Source organism: Eubalaena glacialis, chromosome 11 (assembly GCF_028564815.1).
Source record: "Eubalaena glacialis isolate mEubGla1 chromosome 11, mEubGla1.1.hap2.+ XY, whole genome shotgun sequence".
Taxonomy (NCBI): Eukaryota; Metazoa; Chordata; class Mammalia; order Artiodactyla; family Balaenidae; genus Eubalaena; species Eubalaena glacialis.
Genome location: NC_083726.1, coordinates 39485916 through 39508857, shown reverse-complemented (window position 1 = coordinate 39508857; position 22942 = coordinate 39485916). Strand labels below are relative to the sequence as shown.

The 22942-nt window shown below is 35.6% G+C and overlaps 1 protein-coding gene across 2 annotated transcripts in view; it reads left to right on the top strand.

Moving 5' to 3' along the window:
* The window catches only part of OTOGL (otogelin like), a 147729-nt gene that overhangs the window by 32556 nt on the left and 92231 nt on the right, over positions 1–22942 (top strand). For both annotated transcript variants that reach the window (XM_061204876.1, XM_061204875.1), the window contains exons 11-22: positions 3119–3225; positions 4046–4171; positions 5427–5535; positions 6632–6678; positions 7290–7435; positions 9293–9416; positions 11305–11482; positions 14629–14753; positions 17246–17455; positions 19357–19522; positions 20284–20358; positions 21601–21653. In XM_061204876.1, coding sequence (XP_061060859.1) covers positions 3119–3225; positions 4046–4171; positions 5427–5535; positions 6632–6678; positions 7290–7435; positions 9293–9416; positions 11305–11482; positions 14629–14753; positions 17246–17455; positions 19357–19522; positions 20284–20358; positions 21601–21653 — 1466 coding nt within the window. The remainder of the gene's footprint in view (positions 1–3118; positions 3226–4045; positions 4172–5426; positions 5536–6631; positions 6679–7289; positions 7436–9292; positions 9417–11304; positions 11483–14628; positions 14754–17245; positions 17456–19356; positions 19523–20283; positions 20359–21600; positions 21654–22942) is intronic.

Below are 22942 nucleotides of genomic sequence, written 5' to 3'. Positions count from 1 at the left end.
ATTTTTAATTTATTTTATTTTATTTTTAAATTTTTTGTTGAAGTATAGTTGATTTACAATATTATATTAGTTTCAGGTGTACAACATAGTGATTCAATATGTTTATAAATTATACTCCATTTAGCATTATTATAAAATATTGACTGTATTCTCTATGCTGTACATTACATCCTTGTATCTTATTTATTTTATACCTAGTAGTTTATACCTCTTAATTCCCTTCTCCTATCTTGCCCTGCCCCTCATCCCTCTCCCCAGTGGTAGCCACTAGTTTGTTCTCTGTGAATCTGTTTCTGTTTTGTTATATTCACTCATTTCTTTTATTTTTTTAGATTCCACATATAAGTGAAAACACAGTATTTTCTTTTTCTGTCTTATTTCACTAAGCATAATACCCTTCAGGTCCATCCACGTTTTTGCAAATGGCAAAATTTTATTCCTTTTTATGGCTGTGTAATGTTCCATTTATAATATTCCATAATATCTTCTTTATTCATTCATCTTTGATGGACACTTAGGCTGCTTCCGTATCTTGGCTATTGTAAGTAATGCTACTATGGCAAAACAAATTTGGGGTGTTTACAGAACACAAAAAAGTGTTGCTGGAGCATGGTGAATGGGAGAGAGAGAGGAGATGAAGTTAGAGAAGTAGGCAGGGTCTTGATTACCTAGAGTCTTAGGGCTCATAGTAAGGAGTATGAATTTTTGCTTGATCTTATCTCATACAACTTGACTATTCTCAGCAGATCTGAATTTGCCCTTTGCCTTGTCTCTTACCCTACTCTGCTTATTCCGGGTAGGCTGACTGTGCTTTAGCCTGAATTATGTCGGAATGTCAGTTAGTTCATTTGGGATATAATAAATCTGGGGGGAGGCGGTAGTACAAAATGAAAATGCAAGGCCCCCTGTTAAAAAAATTGTTGAGAATTTCAAGATAGTGACAGCAGAGCGTGAAACCGAGTACAGGGTCCAGCTAAGTGAAGGGCCTTTTTAAGAGCAGGGCCTTGTGTGACTGACTACACAGGTCACATTCCCATAAAGCTGGCCCTGATCTTGATAAATGTTGCTGAAAAAAATGAATGCCTTCTACTGATGAAAAAAAACAATGCTGCTGTGAACATTGATGTGCATATATCTTTTTGAATTAGTGCTTTTGTTTTCTTCAAATACATACCCAGGAGTGGAATTGCTGGGTCATAGGGTAGTTCTATTTTTAGTTTTTTGAGGAACTTTCATTCTCTTTTCCATAGTGACTGCCCCAATTTACATTCCCATCAACAGTTTACTAGAGTTCCCTTTACTCCACATCTTCGCCAACATTTGTTATTTGTTGTTTATTTTGACAACAGCCATTCTGACAGGTGTGAAGTGATAATCTCATTGTGGTTTTGATTTGCATTTCGCTGATGATTAGTGATGTTGAGCATCTTTTCATGTGTCTGTTGGCCATCGAAACAAAAACAATTTAGAAATAGTCCCTGTCCTAGGAACTCAGATTCTAATGGGGCAGAGAAACAGGCCTTCAGCAATTACACATGCTTTAAATGCAAAGTGCAGTGAATGTGGAGGAGAGAACTACTAACTTTATCAGGGAGTGCCTAGAGGAGATGACAGCTGAGTTGGAATTTGAAGGATGATACAATACCAGTCCTTGAACTTGTCGTGTTTCTGCTTCTAAGAATGCTAAACTTAGCAGCAAGGAAATGCTTCTAATTTTGCCACACCCAGATCAATTGATTTATTGATAAAAACAACTATTATTTAATGCTTATTTTCCTTATTAAAGTTCACATCCAAAATGGAAAAATAAGCTTATTTTCCCCTCAGTAAATTGCGATAATAATTTCTTTCTTGCCCGATTGTTGTTTTTATGCAATGCCAAATGTAATATGCCCAGTACCGTTCCTAGCATAACATAGTCACGGTAAATAGTAGCTATTTGAATAATAGTTGCATTGGGTTGGAAAACCAATATTCAGTTACTTTGTTAGTTTTCAGAGCCTCCATTAATTGTAGGAAACAATGCACATATTTAAAGTAAATCATAGATTTAATGTCTTTCTAGGAATTCAACAGTTTTAACTTACCTTGTTTTTCAGAGACTTTTCTTATTCGGAGGTTTAGAATATTTTCTGAGTTTCTGAAGTTTATATGCTCAGTCCTTTTTTTCCTTCTAAAGCTCGGTTAATTGGACTAGATAAACTGCATGACTCAATTACAGTAGCACAGGATAAGTGCAATTTGATATGGGTGGCTTTGGCTTTTACAACAGAGATACTGAAAATGCTAAGGCTCACAAAATACAACATTCGTAAGGTCATTATCTTGAAAGATATTTAACTATTTAATTTGAGTTTCAGCTGGGTTGAAAAACAAGCCCACTACCTTATAAACCCTGTTTAGTTTATAGATGCCTTGTTAATCTGCTTTGGGAATTGACAGGCCTCTTATATTTGTTTGGAGGAGTTTCTAAAGTGATTATAAGAAAATACTGAGAGGTTATTCACTCTTGGCAGCATTATAAAAGTAACTAGCTTTAGTAATTTAAACCTGAAAGAATTAAAAATCTTCTTTTAAATCTTAAATTAAATGCTATTTATTTAATCTTTCAAAAGTTCTGCAGGTTATTAGTATTGGTTTTATGGCAACATGTATACTATCAAGAGCATGGTATCTTAGAAATAATTTTCATATTTGTTGTTTTTGCTGCGATAGAATTTTATCTGCTCTAATAGGATTTGTTAAATTCTGAAAGATCTAGGATGCTTTGTGTGGGAACAGAAAAATACATACAAGGATTCTGGGAAGAATGTCATAATTAAAATAGAAATCTTTTTCAGTGTAGGTACTCCCTTGAATCAAATGAAAAGTGGCCAAATTATTGAAAGACTTAGATGAAACAATTTACCTAGGCCTTTTTAGCTGGGATCCCATGTTTATCTGTTTTCTGCATTATTGTACATAACATATTATAATGTATTATATTATATACAAGCTGACATCAGCTAATATTAGAATATTCACCACATACTCAGCATTTCTTGAGATCAGGAGCTCAAAGGTATGGTTTCTGTCAATATTTCCTGTGTGATATTGGATCTGTCTTTTCACTTTTCAGAACTCACGATGATGAGACCTATTGTCGAGCAGCCACTGAGTATGCTAGAGCCTGTTCCCATGCTGGCTACCCTATTCAAGACTGGAGAGATGACTTTCCAGCATGCAGTATGTTTCATTATTTTCTAGCCCTGTGCACTTCTATTAATTTTAGGCTTATCCTAGTACTCAAAACTTACCCTAGGGCTCAAAACCAATGAATTGCAAAGACTTGTTATTGATGCAATAATGTTGGTAAACTTTTGCTTACTTTTAAAACACTGTAATCTTTGTCTTTCTGTGTCTGCCTTACTTCACTTACTATGATAATCTCTAGGTCCATCCATGGTGCTGCAAATGGCATTATTTCATTCTTTTTTATGACTGAGTAATATTCCATTGTGTGTGTGTGTGTGTGTGTGTATATACACACCACGTCTTCTTAAGACAAATATTATATGATGTTGCTTATATGTGGAATCTAAAAGAAAAAAAAGACACAAATGAACTTATTCCAAAACAGAAAGAGAGTCACAGACACAGAAAACAAACTTATGGTTACCAAAGGGGAAAGGGAGGTGGGGGAGGGATAAATTAGGAGGCTGGGATTAACATATACACACTACTATGTATAAAATAGATAACCAACAGGGACCTACTATAGCACAGGGAACTATACTCAATATTATATAATAACCTATAAGGGAAAAGAATCTGAAAAAGAATATGTATATATATGTGTATATATATATCTATGTGTATATATATATACACACATATATATATAATATATATCTCTGAATCACTGTGCTGTACACCTGAAATGTACACAATATTGTAAATCAACTACACTTCAATAAAAAATTAAAAAAAAAACAAAAAAACCCACTGTAATCTTTTTGAGTGTTGAATAAAGTTGATTTACAGCTCGCCTGTTTGCCCATTTTAGTTGATAAATGTGATGACAGCTTTGTCCATCGGGATTGTATCAGTTGTTGCCCACCAACCTGCACATTTGAGGAACAATGTCTTGGGAGTAATCTCCATTGTCTTGACGGATGTTACTGCGCAGATGGTAAGTGCTTCATGAAAGAAACCATGTCTGCACTCATGGAAACTAGTACCCTGTGATCCAAGAATCATGTCTTAATGTCATCTCTCAGGATGTTAGGGCTGTTGTGATTTTCTATCCTTGTAGGATTTGATCCTTGAAGTGACTAGAAGGAATGGCTGCTTTTCTTTAATAAAAGGCTTATTCCTTTGTAAATTTCCTAGGAAGTTTGGAACTTTGTCTTGAAGTTACCCATGGCAGATCTTTTGTTCTCCTGAGTATTTAAAGATATTTAATAATTCATATACTTTCATTTTTTAAAGATGAAATCAAGTGCAGAAAAAAAAACCTTCACATTTTGGCAGTACAAGATTTTAGTCCTGATGTAGTTGTAATATTTGAAATTAGAAGTAACATGGTAAGTGATAGAAACGGGGTTTAAATCTGCTATACTGATAGACATTTATAAGAACATTGAGGATTTACTCAAACCCTTTTATTTTTACAGATTAAAAAAAAATAGAATCCCAGAGATGTTAAGTGATTTTCCCACTGTCATATACTTAATATGAGTGAGGACTACTTGGAATCAGATCTGTCAACCTCAGTCCATTGTTCTGTCAGTGCTACTCTAAGTACTTTGGACCCGTGCCAGGCCTAAACTGTTTGTTACCAGCCAATGATGAGATAAGGAGTTTGCACCAGAATATAAATCCGTGCACCAAAATATAAGTCAATGCTTCCTTCATCTAGAGAGTCTTACTCTGAAAAACGGATCAGCTGCATCAAACAGTGTGCTTAGTAACACTGGTTCAACCAACTTTCCTCATTAGAGAGAAGTACTAAATGCAGTTCTACTGCACTAGCCCTTTGAGAAGCACTGCTTAGCTCTTTATTCTCTGTGTGATGATAGTGTAAATCTCTCACTTTGACATAAACAGAAATAAAACCAAGAATATACTTTCTCCCTCTTCTCCTCCCCTCTTCCCTCAAAAGCAAAGAGACATTAGTTGCCCTAATTCTGTACTGTGAATCTTGAATTTCTGATGGCAAGTCATGGGATAAGAAAGTTGAAAACCACTGAAACAGACCCTTATAAGGTAGCTCCTGATTGAGACAGAGCCAGGCTGTCGATAACCTCCTTGAAAGTAAAGAAACTTGTTATTTCTAGCACCTAGTGCAAGCAAGTGTTCAATAAAAGTTGGTTGAATTATTATATTCAAAGAATACAATCTTTATTATTTCTTTTGTGAATTTGATATGTATTTTTCTTAAATAGGCCTCATAATGGAAAATGGGACTTGCATCTCCTTGGAAAATTGCCCATGCAATTTTCATGGATTAGCTTATTCAGTTGGTTCAAAAATTGAACAAGAATGTACTGAATGGTATGTGATTAATGTACAGCTAATTATTTCTGGATACTTGACTAGTTGACCATTTTACCATGACATGTGTTTAAAGAAATATACTTTTTATTGATTTTTCTTCCAAAAATTCCAAGACACAGTTTTCCTTTTATTTAAAGCCTTACAGGGACAGGGAGGTGGGGGGACCATCTATATTTTCTTTTATGATGTAATTCTCCTCACTTCCCTTGGTAGTTCTATAAAATCTTATATCCATGTGATGAACTGTTGAATTGTCTTGTTATTCATAATCACCAATTTGCACAAACTTTTACTCTTAGAACTTGATGGTTCTCTTGGCCTTCTCTGTCGAGTACCTTAAAAAGTGACTATCCAATTTTTGACCATGATTAGAGACTTCTAGAAATTCTTCTTAAATTAGCTAACTAAGACTATTATAGCCAAAGATTAAATCCCTTCAGGGCAATCTAAAAAGAAACAGAAGTGTAAATGTCATTAGGCAATTTTCCCTTAGGTGTCTGTGTATATAACTGAAATGCAATTGAAAACTAACCCTGTTCTTAGATACTGATTTGAGTTCCTGCCATTTTGAGACTGCTTCTGTCCTCCAAAATTCATACCTGTTTGATGGTAGAAGGCAGAATTTATCTTACAAAGGGAATATCTTTTCTCTCTCCTTAATGTCTGATGATGCTCAAAGCCAGCTCATTTTAGTAGATGAGTTAACTTATTCATCTTAACTCTCTCTATATATATTTCTCTAATGATATGGGTAAATACTTTGTTGTGTGTGACCTTTTTTGGTTTAAGCAATGAGGGAAGGACAGAAACAGAAGTTCTCTGCTTAGTGTTTTTGTTCTTGACTAATCTGTACTCCCTTTGTGTCATCTTTATAGATTTTTAAATATGGCATGCACGTGCAATAAAGAATAATTTAGGTGCTTGCCAGTCCAAATTTATCAGTTAACTGAACTTTTGGAGAGATATTTTTCAAGTCAGATTATTCCGAACCTAAAAAGCATGATACATTTTGGTACATTTACCAATACGTTATTGCAAATATTCATACAGTTTCTCTATACAATTAGATTAATATTTTTATCATTTCATTTAGTGTATGTGTTGGTGGAGTTTGGAACTGCACTGAGCATGACTGCCCAGGTAATCTTTTAAAATGTTTTTAAAGACAATGTCTTGATTTTCTTGAAATTAAAGAGGAAGCTAGCACTGATTTTTGTAAGGTCATCTCATATAAATGCAATGATTTCTAAATCCAGATATTAAGAGGATAGTGGAAAATTGAGTAAATGATAGCTCTGAGCAGACAGCTTTGGGAAAAATTTACTAAAATAGTAGAAATATTCTAAAAAATATGTGGGACAGCTATCATTTAATAAATTTTAAACTAAATTGAATAACATAATTTAGTAAGTTTGTCAAACTAATAAATTTTAAACACTTTAGTTATTCTTTTTGATACCTAAATATTTATCCTAAGTTGACCTACTTCTTTTTAAGAATAAACATAATTTCTTCCTCCTTCTTCTCCTTTTCTCCTTCTTCTTCTCCTTCCCCTTCTTCTTCTTCTTCTTCTTCTTCTTCTTCTTCTTCTTATTCCTCTTCTTCTTCCTCCTCTACTTCTTCTTCCTCCTCTTCTCCTTCTTCTCCTTGCTCCCCTTTGCTCCCCCTTGTCCTCCTTCTCCTCCTCTTCCACCCCCCCCCACCTCTTCCTCCTCCTCCTCCTTCTTCTTCTTCTTCTTCTTTTTTGGTAGTTCAATGCTCTGTTGTAGGTGATTCTCATTTTACTACTTTTGATGGTCGACATTATTCTTTCATTGGAATGTGCCAATACATCCTTGTAAAAGGAACTGGAAAAGATAAATTCACAATTACTTTACAGAAAGCTCACTGTGAGCAGGTAAGAACATTTCAAAATGACCAGAGGAATGTTCATTTTTTTTGACTCAAACTTCTTATCTTGGTTAAGAATGGTAACATGAATGGGTATAGTTATTTTCTTCAAAAATAAGACACCATTGATTGTTAAGATGCATCATTATTCTATATACTACAAAGAAAGAAAATGTGTTGTTGATTAATCTGTTATACTATTAATTATATCATGCATTGTGATTTCAGAGATATTAAAATATAAAAAAATGTATCTTAGATTAAATAGTGTGTATTTATTGTACTTTCTTTCTTAAAAATGGTATTTGTTTATGTATAGGTTTTTGGAACATTTCATGACTGCACAGTAGACAATAAGCTTTTTGTTACTTCCAAACTGCTCTCTTTTTTTTTTTTTTTTAACATCTTTATTGGAGTATAATTGCTTTACAATGGTGTGTTAGTTTCTGCTGTATAACAAAGTAAATGAGCTATACATATACATATATCCCCATATCTCCTCCCTCTTGAGTCTCCCTCCCACCCTCCCTATCCCACCCCGCTAGGTGGTCACAAAGCACGGAGCTGATCTCTCTGTGCTATGCAGCTGCTTCCCACTAGCTATCTGTTTTACGTTTGGTAGTGTATATATGTCCATGCCACTCTCTCACTTCATCCCAGCTTACCCTTCCTCCTCCCCGTGTCCTCAAGTCCATTCTCTCCGTCTGCGTCTTTATTCCTGTCCTGCCCCTAGGTTCTTCAGAACCATTTTTTTTTTTAGGATTCCATATATATGTGTTAGCATACGGTATTTGTTTTTCTCTTTCTGACTTGCTTCACTCTGTAGGACAGACTCTAGGTCCATCCACCTCACTACAAATAACTCAATTTCATTTCTTTTTATGGCTGAGTAATATTCCATTGTATATATGTGCCACATCTTCTTTATCCATTCATCTGTTGATGGACACTTAGGTTGCTTCCATGTCCTGGCTATTGTAAATAGAGCTGCAATGAACATTGTGGTACATGACTCTTTCTGAATTATGGTTTTCTCAGGGTATATGCCCAGTAGTGGCATTGCTGGGTCATATGGTAGTTCTATTTTTACAAACTGCTATCTTAAAGATGATTTTTGACAGAATTTAACAAGTTTCACATCATTCTAAATAGATATGATGGATTTTTTAGCATTCTGGAATATTTATTTTAAAGACATTTTCTTGAAATAAGCACATCAATAATTTGTAAACAAAGAAACCCAGATCTTTCATTCATCTCTCTCTAAATCAAGTAGTCAAAATTTTGCCAAAATCTTCTTTTCTACTTTCATTCCAACATAAAATGGTTGTTTCCAACAAAATTCCAGTCTACTTTGTTAGCTTTTTTTTAGTTTGATTTTTTTTTTCTTCTTTTGCAATATGTCAGGTCTCAGTTAACCTTCTGCATGGAACAGTAATTCTCTTTGTTCTTTTCTACAGTGAATTTTTAAAATAGTTAATATACCACAAATGAATTTGGAAAGATACTTTAATTATACACTATGGAAAACATAATTATTGGCACTTTATTGAAAACATTCTATTTAATAATCTGTGTAAAGTGTATGTATGTATATGGTATATTTAATGTACTACATAAAGATATATTTTATTAGTAATGGGGCTACATTAGATTCACAATAAGATGTAGTAACTACTTTATTATATTGCTTATTCTCAAGTTTTCTATATACCATAAATTTTTATCCATGTGCACTCTCTCCTTTCTTTTCTCCTTTCTCTCCCTCATCTTCTCCCATTTCCTTCTCCCATTGGTCCTGTCCTTTTCTATGTCTTTCTCTCTCTCTCTCACTCCTTTAATTGATAATTTGATTTTTATGCAGAACCTTGGCTTGGTCTGCCTTCAGTCTGTAACTCTAATTCTGGAGGATGATTTCAACAAACAAGTGACCCTTAGCAGGGGAGGACAGATCCTCACCAGTCCTAACCAGGGCTTCAGTCTGAATGGTAAGAAGCAATGCTGATGGTGTACTTTTCTTACATGAACAACAACAGCAGCACAACTTCAATGGAGTCCTTTCCCATTAGCCGACTAACCTAACATTTATTGAGTGACTATGTGTTGCCAGCTCCTCAGCCAGACTTAGTGGAGACCGCCATGTTTATGGGACCTAGTGTTTATCTCAAGTGGACTAGAGTTTGGAAGAGGAGAGATACAAGTAAACAGCCACTTAAAAATATGATAAACCCAAAGATATGCATAGGGACTTTGGGGGTCTAAATGATTAGGTACAACTCACTCAACTCTGCAGGTATGGTCAGGAAGTTTTCTTAAGGAAGGGACTATCTCACTGAGCATTTACAGCTGAGGAATTGCCAGGATGAAGGAGATGGGGGAAGTGTCCTGGGCATAGCAAAGAGGAGAACGATGCAGTATGTTTAGGGGGAACTGTAACTACTTTGGCATCGCTGCAGCGTGAAGAGGGTGAGTGTAGAATGTCCAGAGATGAGAAGAGGGAAAGAGATGGCGATGAGAATGGGGAAGGCCTTATTTTTTAAATTGAAGTATAGTTGACTTACAATATTATATTAGTTTTAGGTATACAACATAGTGATTCAATATTTTTATAGATTGTACTTCATTTAAAGTTATTTCAAAGCAATGGTTGTTATTTCCTGTGCTGTACAATGTATCCTTCTTGCTTATCTGTTTTATACATAGTAGTTTGTATCTCTTTGTTCCACGGGGAATGCCTTATATACAGGGCATCATACTTTGTGGTTTTCCTGGGAGGCCCTGTTCATGCCTGTGTTCCAGTATAGTTACTCATAATAGTCTGTTTTGCTTTCAGAAATGTCTTGACTTGTGTTATAAATTACATGGTCACAGTCAATGTCGTGCCAGGATGTTGATTGAACTTGATATGAAATTGAATATGCAATTGTTATTATTTGACCATTTTTATGTACAAAGATGACAATCTCATATGCTTCAACCAAATAAGCAATGAGTTTTAATGAGGAGACTAACTTTGTCTTTTTTTTCTTGGTAGACTACTATAACAACACTATGGAAATGGCTTTGAGAAATGTTAGACAGGAGGCACAGATAACAGTTAGGGTATTATTAGAGGAGGGCATACAAGGAATGAGGAGGAACTGATCCAAGACAGTGACAGTAGAGATGGAGAGAGGAAAACAGATTGAAATTTTATTTAGAAAAATAGTGCTGTCAACTCGGTGATGGATTGGATTGGGGTTGGTTGGGGAAGGACAACAAGGGGAATGAAGTGATCAAAGAATGATTCTCAGATTTCTGGGTTTGGTGACCAGACCGATGGCAGAAATTGTGATAGGGATGCAGGAGCAACTCTTTTGATTGCAAAAGTCAAATTCAGTCTTGAGCACAAGTTTCTCTTCTCTAAAGATGTCTCATAAAATGGTGCTTCTCTAGTGCCGTGCTCCCCTTTTTGCTGACAGTTTCAAAGGAATGGGGAATTTTTGAAAAAGTGCGCCTTCCTTATTGAATCATGACCAATTCGTGGGAAAACACACACACACACACACACACACACACACACACACACACGTTAGGGAAAAGAGATCAGATTTCAAATGTCTAAGGACTGTCCACCCCCACCATGAGATGCTTGCCAACTGAAATTACATGTGCACCTGACAATCTAATAAAAATATCTGCTGAAGACCCAGAAAGGAGGACAGAAGGGAAATGGAAGAAAAGAAAGCAGGCACAAGGTGGTGAAAATTGGCCCCGGGGCACAGGAGCAGGAACTGGGAAGAAGTCTTGGAAGAAGACTCCCGATGTTGTACATTAGCATTTCAGAACACTGCCTGTGAATCTCAAAGCTGATTTATGTATGTTCTTTTCCTGCAGGAATTGTTGAAATTGAGACTCTGTCATCCTTATTTATTCTTCTAAAAACCACGTTTGGTTTAAAGATTCTGTTTGCTGTAGATGGGGAAAGAATTTATATTCAGCTCACTAGTGCGTGGAAAAGAAGAACGTTAGGTCTGTGTGGCACGTTTAATGGGAACATAAGGGATGATTTTCTGTAAGTATAATCTCTGTATAGCTAACATAATTTAATGACTAGTAATTTAGAGGATATAAATTCTTACATTAAAAATGTTTACTTAACTAATAATAGCTTAGTACTCACTGTTCCAAGAGCTTTACATGGATCATTGTATTTAAATTTTGTAGCAATCCCCTGATTAGTATCTCTGTTTTATAGTTAAAGAAGCTAACTGAGGCACCAAAGTGACAAATAAATAGCTCAGTTACATAGCTCAAATACAGTGGAGCTGGACTTTGGATTTAGGTAGCGAGACTCAAGAGCCTGAAAGCTACCCACAGAATAACTTCCCGTTATTCTCTCTCTGCCACCTATCCTATCAAGCTTAACGGTATTTTATGTAAAAAAAATTTTGCTGCCTTTAAAAAGTCTTAGTATCATTTGGTATGAATGATATCTCTAAAGCAACATTGTGGCATCTAAGTTAATTGGATTTTATGATAGTTGGTGTTTCATTAGGAGAAAAAACAATAAAATACATTTATACCCCTTGTATCGACAAAGCACTTTCACCTACATGTGATAAGACATGGTGTATAACTTAGTGTAAATGCTTTGAGCACCTGTTATTGTGCTCAGCACTGTGGGACAATAAAGGCAGTAAGACATGGTTCCCATCCTCAAGGAGCTTATGTTGTGGATTGGGAGGGGACAATCGTCTTTCAGAAATAATTTGTTCTAGGCGAGGTATTAATCACAATATGTATAAAAATACTGAGGTGAATTCAAAAAGTTAAGTGTTAACTTGTGTGGTTGTGGCTAGAAGCACAGCAAAATTTTGAGTAGGTCAGTGTGGGCTGGGTAGGCGGGGAGCGTTTCCTGGAGAAGCCATTCTCCAAATGCCATTTAAAAAAACACTTCTGCATATTCTTCCTGCTTTGGGTTCTGTCTCCTTCCTAATCTTCCCCATTAACTCCTATTTATTTTTCAAACCAACTCGGTCATTATTTGCTTCAAAAAGTGAGTTTGTATCCCACCAAAGTTAATTTTGACTCTGTTATCTATGAAAATCTGCCATTTATCTGTCTGGTTTCCACTTAAAACTGCAAAGGCTTTGAGAATAAAGACCGTGTCCTTAATCCTTATATTCTTAAGAACTAGCATAGTACCTTATATGCACTAGACAGTTGAACTGAATGGAGGTAGGACTTCTGATGAGGCACCAAGAAGAGAATTTGGATCGGCAAGGAGAAAGGGCATTTAAATTTTTTAATTTTAAAAGAGAGTTTCTTTTACCTTTTCTCCTGTGTAATTAATTTGCTTTTAGGTCATGTACGGGGTTTGTTTGTTTGTTTGTTTCATTTATTGGTAGATCAGAATATTGATTTCTTATCAATTTGTGAAACAGAAACTATATTAAGTGACTTGGTTAAGATGTGCAGAGGAGACATTAAGCCTTTTCTCTTCCTGTTTGTCAGAATGGGTTAGTAGTCAATGTTTAACAGATGGCAGATCTGTCTGCCTCTTTCTGAGGCACCAGTCTCCTCCATGTATAAACATTCAGGCCTGATAACAGTGCAGGATAATATTTCAGAGTCAGAGATAATTTTCAAACATTGTTTAGCTTTCCAGCATAAGCAGTTAAAATTCCTTGCATCACAAAATTTAATGTGAATCTGCAAACATAATGAATGGAAAATATTAATTACTTGAAAATTTATTTTGTATGCCTTGTTTTAGTAAGTTAACTACGGTGAACTGAAAGGCTATTTTATAAAATGAATGCAATAAATAAATGGGTCTACATTTCAGCTCCTTTTTTTGGTATTTATTGTTTTAAGTGAATTAAATGAAATAAGAGAGCCAAGCTCTGAGTCAGTTCCTCCTGGGAATCCTGAGTACACCTATCACCTTGACCTATTTTATTGTGCTTTGTAGGGATGAAGAGGGATGGAGGGGGAAAGAATGAGAAGAACTAGTGCAAGTCATGCAATTTCTGTGAGTCTTCGTGTTCTCATTGGAGCAAAATTAGACTTTGGATTGGGTGTTTGTTATAATTCTATACAGTTCTAGAATAGTTTCATTTTGAGGAATAGGAAAAAGAAGGAAAGGGTGGCTACAAGGGATGAGCATGGTGGAGTAGCTTGTGTGGCTCCCTCTTTTCCTCCTGTCTTTGTGGTGAGAAGCTCCATATAGCTTCATATTGGTGATTGAGATAAATGGTAGGCAAAGTAGTTATGTTTATTTGGACACTAAGAGAGTGAAGATAAATGCTACTCTACTATTTGGCCGTGTTGTAGCAATTCATGCAGTTGTGGCTTGCATTAGTGAAGTTTTGCTTGGTCAAAGCTTCCTACAGGAAACCTAGTCCAACCTGATTCTCTAAGTAGTTCTGACAGTGTCTGGCACAGCTCCAACAAGGATTGTCACTCACTATTGGCTGATGAGTTACTAAATCTTGATGACTTCTGGAGGGGGCATTTTAGTGTCTGGCTCTTAAACATTGTTGTGGTTTATAAGCCTGAAGGGTAGATATTTCTCTTCCATTTTGGTTTGCTGAGGGAACTGAAGAAGTGAGAAAACTTGGGTGAAGAGTGCCTCTTATACCATTTCTCCTTAATTTTCACTTGGTTTGTTTGCCCAACCTCACAGTGGAACCTCAGTATGTCAGGCCTCATAATGAAAATTGAAATACTGAACCAGCAGTGTAGACTATTTCTTCTTTAGGACATTTGTCTTTACCCTGAAAAGAATCACGTGAGCTCCCTACCTCCACCTCCCTAAACCACACGCATTCATGTTTTGGTTGTTTGAGTGATATTTCATCAAAGTGGTGTGAACTACGTTTGAATCTCGGCTCTGACACTTAGCAGCTGAGTGAACATTAATATTTCTCTAAGCTTCTGCTTTGCCTTCTCTCTAAAATGGGGATAATGGTGTTTCCTTCACAAGGCTGAAATGATTATTAAATAAAACCATGTATGTCTACAATTTGACACATTGTAAAGTCTTAATAATAGGAAGCTAACACCGTGTATATTTAAAAATGTAATAAAACATTTCAAGCTCTAAGATTTCTTTGTAAATTAAAAAAAGTAGTATTCTCTTTTTTCAATATTTGAAGACTCTGAAGGAAGGAAATGAATTGGAGAGGCTAAGAGAATATTATATTTGCTTTCTAGTTCTCCCTCAGGCATGATAGAAGGTACCCCACAACTTCATGCAAATGCATGGAGAGTCTCCTCCACTTGTTTTGCACCTGTTCATGTTCCTGTGGTGGACCCTTGCAACATTAATCAACAAAACAGTAAGTCTTTCTGCATGTAAACCTAGGAAAAAGTCCTCTTTATTACTATAATTTTGTAAAATTAGATAGTGATTTTAAATTCTGATTTTCTTCATTATGATAAAATCGATGCCATTCTTTATGTATTTTTGTTTAATACATATGCCTCTTTATGTAATCTAGGTTACTTTAAAAAAGAACTCCAGAAAATGACTATTTTATTTACTACTCTGCATTCATAAATTTACTTATTTTAGGTGTTCAGAAATCCCTCAACTGTTCCCAAATGTGAGCTAGCATTTTGGGTATTTCAGATTATTTAAATGCTAAAGAAAAATCTCTGGAAGTATTCTAATAATGCTCGTATAGTCTTCGGATATTCAACTTCAGTTCCATAGTGTGACAGTGCGTGTGAATTCTCCTGTTTATTGATGTCACACTACGAGTTCCTACTCACAGAACATATTATGGCTTCATAAGCAGGAAGCCAGTGATCCAGAGAAGCTTTGTGCCATCAGGTGTGTAACAATTTGAGATGGTCATAGAGTTCCAATTTACAATGACAGTGCAGCTCACATGCCAAGAATTTTTGGCTGTATTGTTTTTCTTACTAAAGCCACAGCAGACCATGTGAAAGGCTATTTTACTGTTCAATAAAAGAAGGCGTATTTTTCTTTTTTTGTAAAATCACTTTGTGAAAGAAAATTAATGTGCATGCTTAAATAGATATTTTTATAATTTAAATTTGTTCCTTTAATTATTTTGGCTAGTTTAATGTTTTTATGTAGTTTTAAAAATTCATTATTAATATTGATTGAGTACCCATGAGAAGTTAGTAGAGTTTCTGGATTTTGTAGTGGTTGTTTGGAAGGATTCTGTTTATTGTTCTATGGTCCTTATTATTAACTTATACTTTTAGTGTCCTGGAAAGAAAACAATATAATCTTGCTTTTAGTGATTTTTTTTTTTTCCTTTAATCTAGGCCAACTTCTAATTTATCAATTGGACTCTACTTCAATTTTCTCTGGTTGTTTCTTTAATGACCTCCTTTATTCCCTACCATTTTGTTATATATTTTTTTTATCATTTTTGTCCCCATATCTTATGTCGTCTATGACATATATATTTTAGATATTATTTTTGTTCATCTTTGCCATGAACTATTATTTTTTAATTTCAAATAGGTAAATTCAAAAAGATCCCCAAAGAAAGGAAAATAAATAGATGAAAGTCAACTCTGATATGGATTCTGAAGGATATTTTTAAACAAGGATTTTCTGAGTCACCCTTTCGCTTAATGTCAGTAGGAATGTTTTTTGATCTACAAATCTTTAGGGCATGCAATAAAAGCCCTTGCTTGGAGATCCTGGGAATTAGGAGTATATATGCCAATAGTATGCTGTTATAGTCTGTCATTTGTTTTCATATATTATGTGCATAACAATGCAAAAATATATAATACTCAGGTAATTACTTAGATAATTACCATGTGTTTCCAATAATAAATATATTTAAAATGCTCAACAAAAAAAAGTTCAGTATAATTCCTCAGTAGTGAAAAAATTCTGATCTCTAGCAGCTCATCTTGTCTCTCAAAGACAATGACAACTCAAAGATTGATTAATTTTATTTGTGAAGAAATCAATGCAATCAAGGTCCATTGCACCAAGAAATCACAGGACGAGGCTTTTTCAGAAAGATGAAATCCAGATTGTTTTGTCAAACTTGGTTACTCCCATAAAGAATTATATCTGACCAGTCATTCTCAAGGAAAAGTCAACACATTTCAAGAACTTATTATACACATCCCCTCAAATGGCTTGGTAGTGATAGCTCATAGCCTTTAGCATATGTTCCATTACCAATTTCTATTCATTATTCATTTATTCATGTGTTCGTCATAGATTCATTTATCAAACATTATTGAGCTCCTAATATTTATCAGGCATTGTGCAGATATTACGTTCAATGGCTATGTGGCATCTATCTCATTACCATTTACCTCGGAGACTCCATTGGAGTGAGATGATTCCTAGTCCTTCCTGGATAATTGTGTGTTCCAGGGAATTGCCATAACATCCACAATTGGCACTGCTTTTATTGTGTGTGGTTGTCGGGAGATAAACCTTCTAATACTCATTAGTTCTTGAGAGCAGAATTAGGGTGATTTCCTAAGATGGTCCTCAGGCGATGGGGTAATTGCGGCCACTTCTGTCAGTTAACCCTCCTGTTGCTCAAGTTATTCAGGTATAACACAATACTTCTTTTTTTTTTTTTTTTTTGCTAGAAGAATATTAAATATGGATTAAGTGCTGTTACCAATATTACCGAAAGTAAAAACAAACCAAAAAAGTATAAGCTGAAAATATTGGCTCTTATTGAAAATAATATGCAGTACAGTGTATTTCTAGGAAAGCAAGATGCTTGGATAGTGCTGGAATTTGACACTTGAGGGGTATTTGATACTAGCTAGACTAGTAAATGAAGTGCTAATGGGGTTCTTTGTCTGTTAGTTGGATATGCAGCACACTGTGATGTTATCCACCAAGAGCTCTTTGCTCCTTGCCACATCTATATTAGCCCTGGGCTGTACTATCAGCTATGCCGCCACGATGCATGCAAGTGTGGAAGCGCCTGCCTATGCAATGCTCTTGCCCACTATGCCTACCTCTGTGGCCAGCGTGGTGTTCCCATCGATTTCAGAGCTCAGATTTCATTCTGTGGTGAGTATGATGGCATTGTCACTGATAAAGATGATCAAATAACACTTCAGAGATTTTTGTATTTGTACTTACCGCTATTTTTTTAAATAAAAAGTCAATATTTGCTTAAGTTATTTGACTTATTATAATGTGTAAACATGAAAAAAAGTGAAATACTTTATTTCTTAAAATTGGAGCTCTGTTGGATAAGACCAATGGCTTTTGACTATTTTTACCATAAGCAAAATTAGAGTGTAGTTGTATGGTTTGAAATATGCAACAGAAATAATTTGAAACATTTGAAAAAATTCTTATAGAAATGTTCTAAATATTGGAAAGTATGGGAAAACATTATGTGGTATAGTGACACAGATTTGTAGGTAAATAGGAAAATTACACAACAGGCAATTATTATCTCAAGTTCTTAGGGCTCGAATCTTCCTGGTTATGATGTCTGTTGTTATCATGCATGGTAGACTGTTTCCTTTCCTTACTGTTCTATAATTTCTTTTATGAGTTAATCTTTCATTATCAAGGCTGCCCATTCCCCTTACCCCCATTAGAATCTTCTGTGACCTGGGTTTCAGGAGCATCATTCTCTCCATCTCTTCATCCCTCACTGGTTTCAAAAAACTTTTTCCTATTATTCCAGGAGTAACACTGGCCAGTTTTGATGTTAATTTCTCAGCTTGGGCTTTCTAAGACAAAAATAATGTAAATATAAAAGTAATGTAAATTCATATACCAAACCTGTGCAGGAATTTGATTTCTCAGAGGATACTTTATTTCATCAGAGACCCCACAGAGTTAGAGAAGCTTTCCTGGCATCTCCCTGTACTATCAGCAGATTTCTTCTAGTCCAGAAGTTGGCAAATTACACCCTTGGGCTTCCCGTGTTTTTGAAAATTAAGTTTACTGCCCATATGTTTGCATATTGTCTATGACTGCTTTTGAGCTACAAGGGTAGAGTTGAGTAGCTGTGACAGAGACTGTATGGCCAGAAAAGTTGAAACTATTTGCCATTTAGCTCTTTACAAAAAAAGTTTGCTGACCTCTGCTGTAGTCCATCTTTTCAACTGACGATGGAGATTTTTTTGGAGGTCCAAGTTAAGGGTCTCCCAATTCCTTGCCCTGAAAAGGACCAACTTTCATTTTCCATTTCCTTAAGAGTTAAATATCAGGTCCAGGATTACTGGGACCCATCCTCCCTTCCTCTACTTAAAGTTCTGAATTTTATTTCTCTCTTTACTTCTGACGTATGGAGAAGTTACCCTCCAGCCCCATTTTTTTCTCACAAGATCAATTATACATTTAACATTATTTCAGTTGTGTTTTATCCAGCATTTTTGTTTGTACAAGTGTGTTTTTAGATTATTTTAGTTTGCCTACTGTAATCAGTTCAGTTTGTTCTAAAAAGAAATTGGAGGGTTTAGCAAAAAGTACAAACATGATTAAAAAGGCAAAAAACAGGAGCTGTCAGTACAGATTGATAAAGTCAAGTTTTGTGTTATTTGTAGAGGACTAACAGTTTACTTAGGATTAAATAATCTCAAAGAAGAAGATGGTGTCAGTATAGCAGTAAATAAATTTAAAATGTGAGGAAAGGAAGTTTATTTAGATGGATAAAATACCTTAAAAATATTTTTAAAAAATTATAGCACAGACTGTTAAAGAATGTTATGGAATGTCACACTTAAATATATTTCACATAGAAATTTTGTTCTTCTGTTACACTGAGGCAAAGAATTGTTTAATTAATTAATTAACTTATTTATGATATAGGATTCTATAACGTTCTAGGTTTATTGATGTAAGATGTCTTCTTTTTTCATGATTTATGTCTATCATAGACTTATAACCCAGCATAAAATGCTTCTCGGCCCTGTGGAGATCTTTCTCAACTGATGCTTCTTCGTCCTCAGGGGTGGTGTGCCAGAAAGGCATGATGTACCATCACTGCTCCTCCTCCTGTCGCCGCTCCTGCATCTCTCTCTCTTCCCCAGAACAGTGTCACGATGACTGTGCTGAAGGCTGCAACTGTCCCGAAGGCAAATACTATGAAGACACACTTAGCTTTTGTGTGCCCATGTACGTCACAGGAGTGGGTTGACAGCGTCCAGTTTTTATCTCTTTTCTCCCTTACAGGATAAATGGGCTATCATGCCTCTTTCCTTTCTTTCTTTTTTTTATCTAATTGACTCAGCACCATAAATTTTTTCCACTATTAAACACTTTTTCCATGAAATAAGTGTGCGTATATGCAAAGATCTGCTTGTGAGTTGTTTCTTTAATATTTATTAATGTCTTTACTTTTATTTATTTGTTAACCCTGTATGTGTTCACAAAATCTCTATAGAAGGAGCTAAGGAATCTGATGGTTAATCCTGAAGTTTATTCCCACTTGCTTTTGCCATATCAATAATGATAGCAAGGTTTATGTTTCATGGTCATGTGGCAGATTTTAGTAGCAGGATTTTAATGTCTCTCAGCGCTCAGAAATTTCTCAAATCTCATATGACATAAAGACTTTTGTTGTCTACATAAGGCTAAATGATATACCAGTTGTGTTTTTCTGAAGTGCCTTCAGGGACTTTTTATTTGGTGACAAAAACAACACAGTCTGTTCTGTCACTAAAACAATACAGAGCTTGAATTTAGAAAACAAAATCTAAAGCTGCACAAGGCTTCACATTTGTATAACAGAATTGCATGGAATCTCATGGAGTAATGTCATTGTTAGACTGTGCATTAAAATTACCAGTACAGAGCATATGGTCTGCTTGAATTTCAGTGTTTTTTTTAAAATTTATATCCTATTTTGTTAATTTAACCCTTTCTTTTCCTTACAGATTTCACTGTCGGTGTCATTACAGAGGCAGCATTTACCAACCTGGGGAGCTCATCCCAACGCCCTCAGGCTTATGGTAGATTTCAGTGATGGTGATTGTTCTTGACAAATAACATGTAGTCATATAACTTCTTAACCAAAACCATAAATTGAAATATGACACCTATAATTTGAAAAATACAGATAACCTTAATATATAAACTTTTAAACCATATATATTACATTTATATATATTAAACCCTAATATATACATGTATATATATTAAACCACATGTATATATTACATTTCAACATGGAATGCCTTGTGCCATGGAATGCCATGGAAGTCTTGTGCTCATAACTGCAGAAAAGAGCTATGAATTGAACTGTCAAACAGTGAAACGGAAGGCCTTTGATCAGTTTGGTTCTCAAATAAAAGTTAAGGATGAGATGAGTGCTCAAATACTGTAAGTTACTGAGGGGTTTTAGTTTTGTGGTTTATCCGCTGGCTTATTGAGAACTGGTGTGTTTTTCCTTATCATGATATCTTCTTAAGGGATTTTCAAGGTTCACATTGCCTGAATTTGGTTTTTGCCTTATGCCCTGACTTTCGAACTCAGGTTGCAAGATTGGACTTCACTCTATCTTCCACACTGCTGCCAGAATGACTTTTCTAGAATTCAAACCAACCATATCACATCTGTGTTTAAGGTCTTTAGTGACTCACTTCACGGATAAATTCTTAGTGTCTTAATAGGAGCTGGCCTTTGACTCTTTGCCATCTGCATCCCCTGTCACTTCCCACATGGCACTCCGTCGCATGGAAAGCTGTCCTACCCCTCCATGGCTTTGTACTACATCTCCACTCGGTGTGACAGCCTTCCTACTTTAATCTATATCGTAACCTCCATCCCTTCTTCAAAATTTTCCCGACTTTATCTTCTTTGACTGCCCTGATGTCAATTGCTAACAGATTTTTAAGCATTTTTTGGTGCTTTACTTCTATGTCTTAAACGTTTCTATGTTGCATGTCACACTGGCTAAATTATTTATTTGTATGTCTTTCTCTCCTACTAGAATACAGTAGGCACTTGGCTAAAGACTGCGAATTTTGGTCTTTGAATTCCCCATGCCTGTCACAGTGCCCCACACATATATGAGCGTTTGATAAAAATGTGTTGAACTGAAATAGCTCTCTTCGAATTGGGCCTAAACCAATAACTTATTTGTAAAAAATAAAAATCGTATTTGTCAATTCTTGCATGTTATATTGTTTCTGAAATACAGAAAAAACTTGAGGTTTGGTTTCATGAATTAACTATTTGTTTACTTCTACCAGCCAGTGTTCAAATGGGACTGTGAAATGTGATGAATTAGCAACACCCTCTACTGGTAAGATCTAGATAGATGTTTTCCTTAAAGAGAATGTGCCTCTAGTACTGCTCCTACTCTTAGGGCAGAAGTTATTAATCCGTCACAGCCCTCCTTGCCAATGTGCGTGGAGGAATAGCCTTAGAATGTTTCTCAACATGGTACTCTGGCGCTTCCTAACTTTTTTCACATTCGGAATTATAATATTTGTAGGACAGTGTGGGGTGGACGTATAAGGCTGCTTAGGGGCAGAGCTGATCAACCCAGGGATGCCGCCTTGATGCTGCCTATCCCAGCACCGCCCCAGGTGCCCCAAAGGCTTTAGGGATATGTATCCAGACACCTGTCGGAACTCACTTGTGCAACAGCAGTTGGGAAACCCTACTCCAGACCAGCAGATTCAAATGTACACACAGTCACCTGGGGATCTTGTTAAAATGCTGATTCTGATTCAGTAGGTCAGGGGTGATGCCTGCAACATTTCTGTTGATGGCCGAAGTGATGCTAATGCTACTGGGTCCTGGGCTACATTATAAGTAGCAAAGCTTTAGTACTAGCAGCCATCAATTAAAAATGGCATGTAAAATGACATCGACTGCCATCTCTCTTGAGAATATCATCTTATGATTGCATATCATTCCTGAAGATCTTATATATTAGGAGACCCTTTATATTATTTATTTTCACCACACAAAAAGCCTCAAATTTTTGGTCACTGTGGATAAATTCTAGGCAAATACTAAACAAAACTACCTTTTGTTGATTTTAATGGGCAGAAAGAGTGTAGGCTGCTAAAACTAATTGTGAGCTATTGCTTTGTTATTTATTTGCACAGTTATGTAATATATTTTATAAATTAGCTTTAAATTATATGCCCTGGATTCAATTTATGAGGATTCAGGCTGTCTAGGGCTTCTTTACAGTGTATGTTCATGGACCACACACATATTCAATACCTACTAGGCCCTCCCTGCCTTGCCCCATTTGCGTCAGGGTGGCTCAGCATTGAAGAAAAGGATGCCCAGGTGGCCAGACTTCTCACAGAGGAATCCCCAAGATTCCTTTTGGCCCCAGATAAGGGCTGTTATTTAATCCCTCTGAGCTCAAAAGTTTCTGGAGCAATACGTAACCCCTAGCCTGCCTGTAATTATGTCCATTTTCTGCACTTCTACATTATAGTGAGGACTAATGTAAATAATGACTCAGAGGTGAAGCAAGATCTAAAAGTATCATGTGTTTGTTGTAAACATACAACTTTGTAAAGTTTAAATATACTGTACTGTCAGTCCTCAAAAATTGATAATGTATGT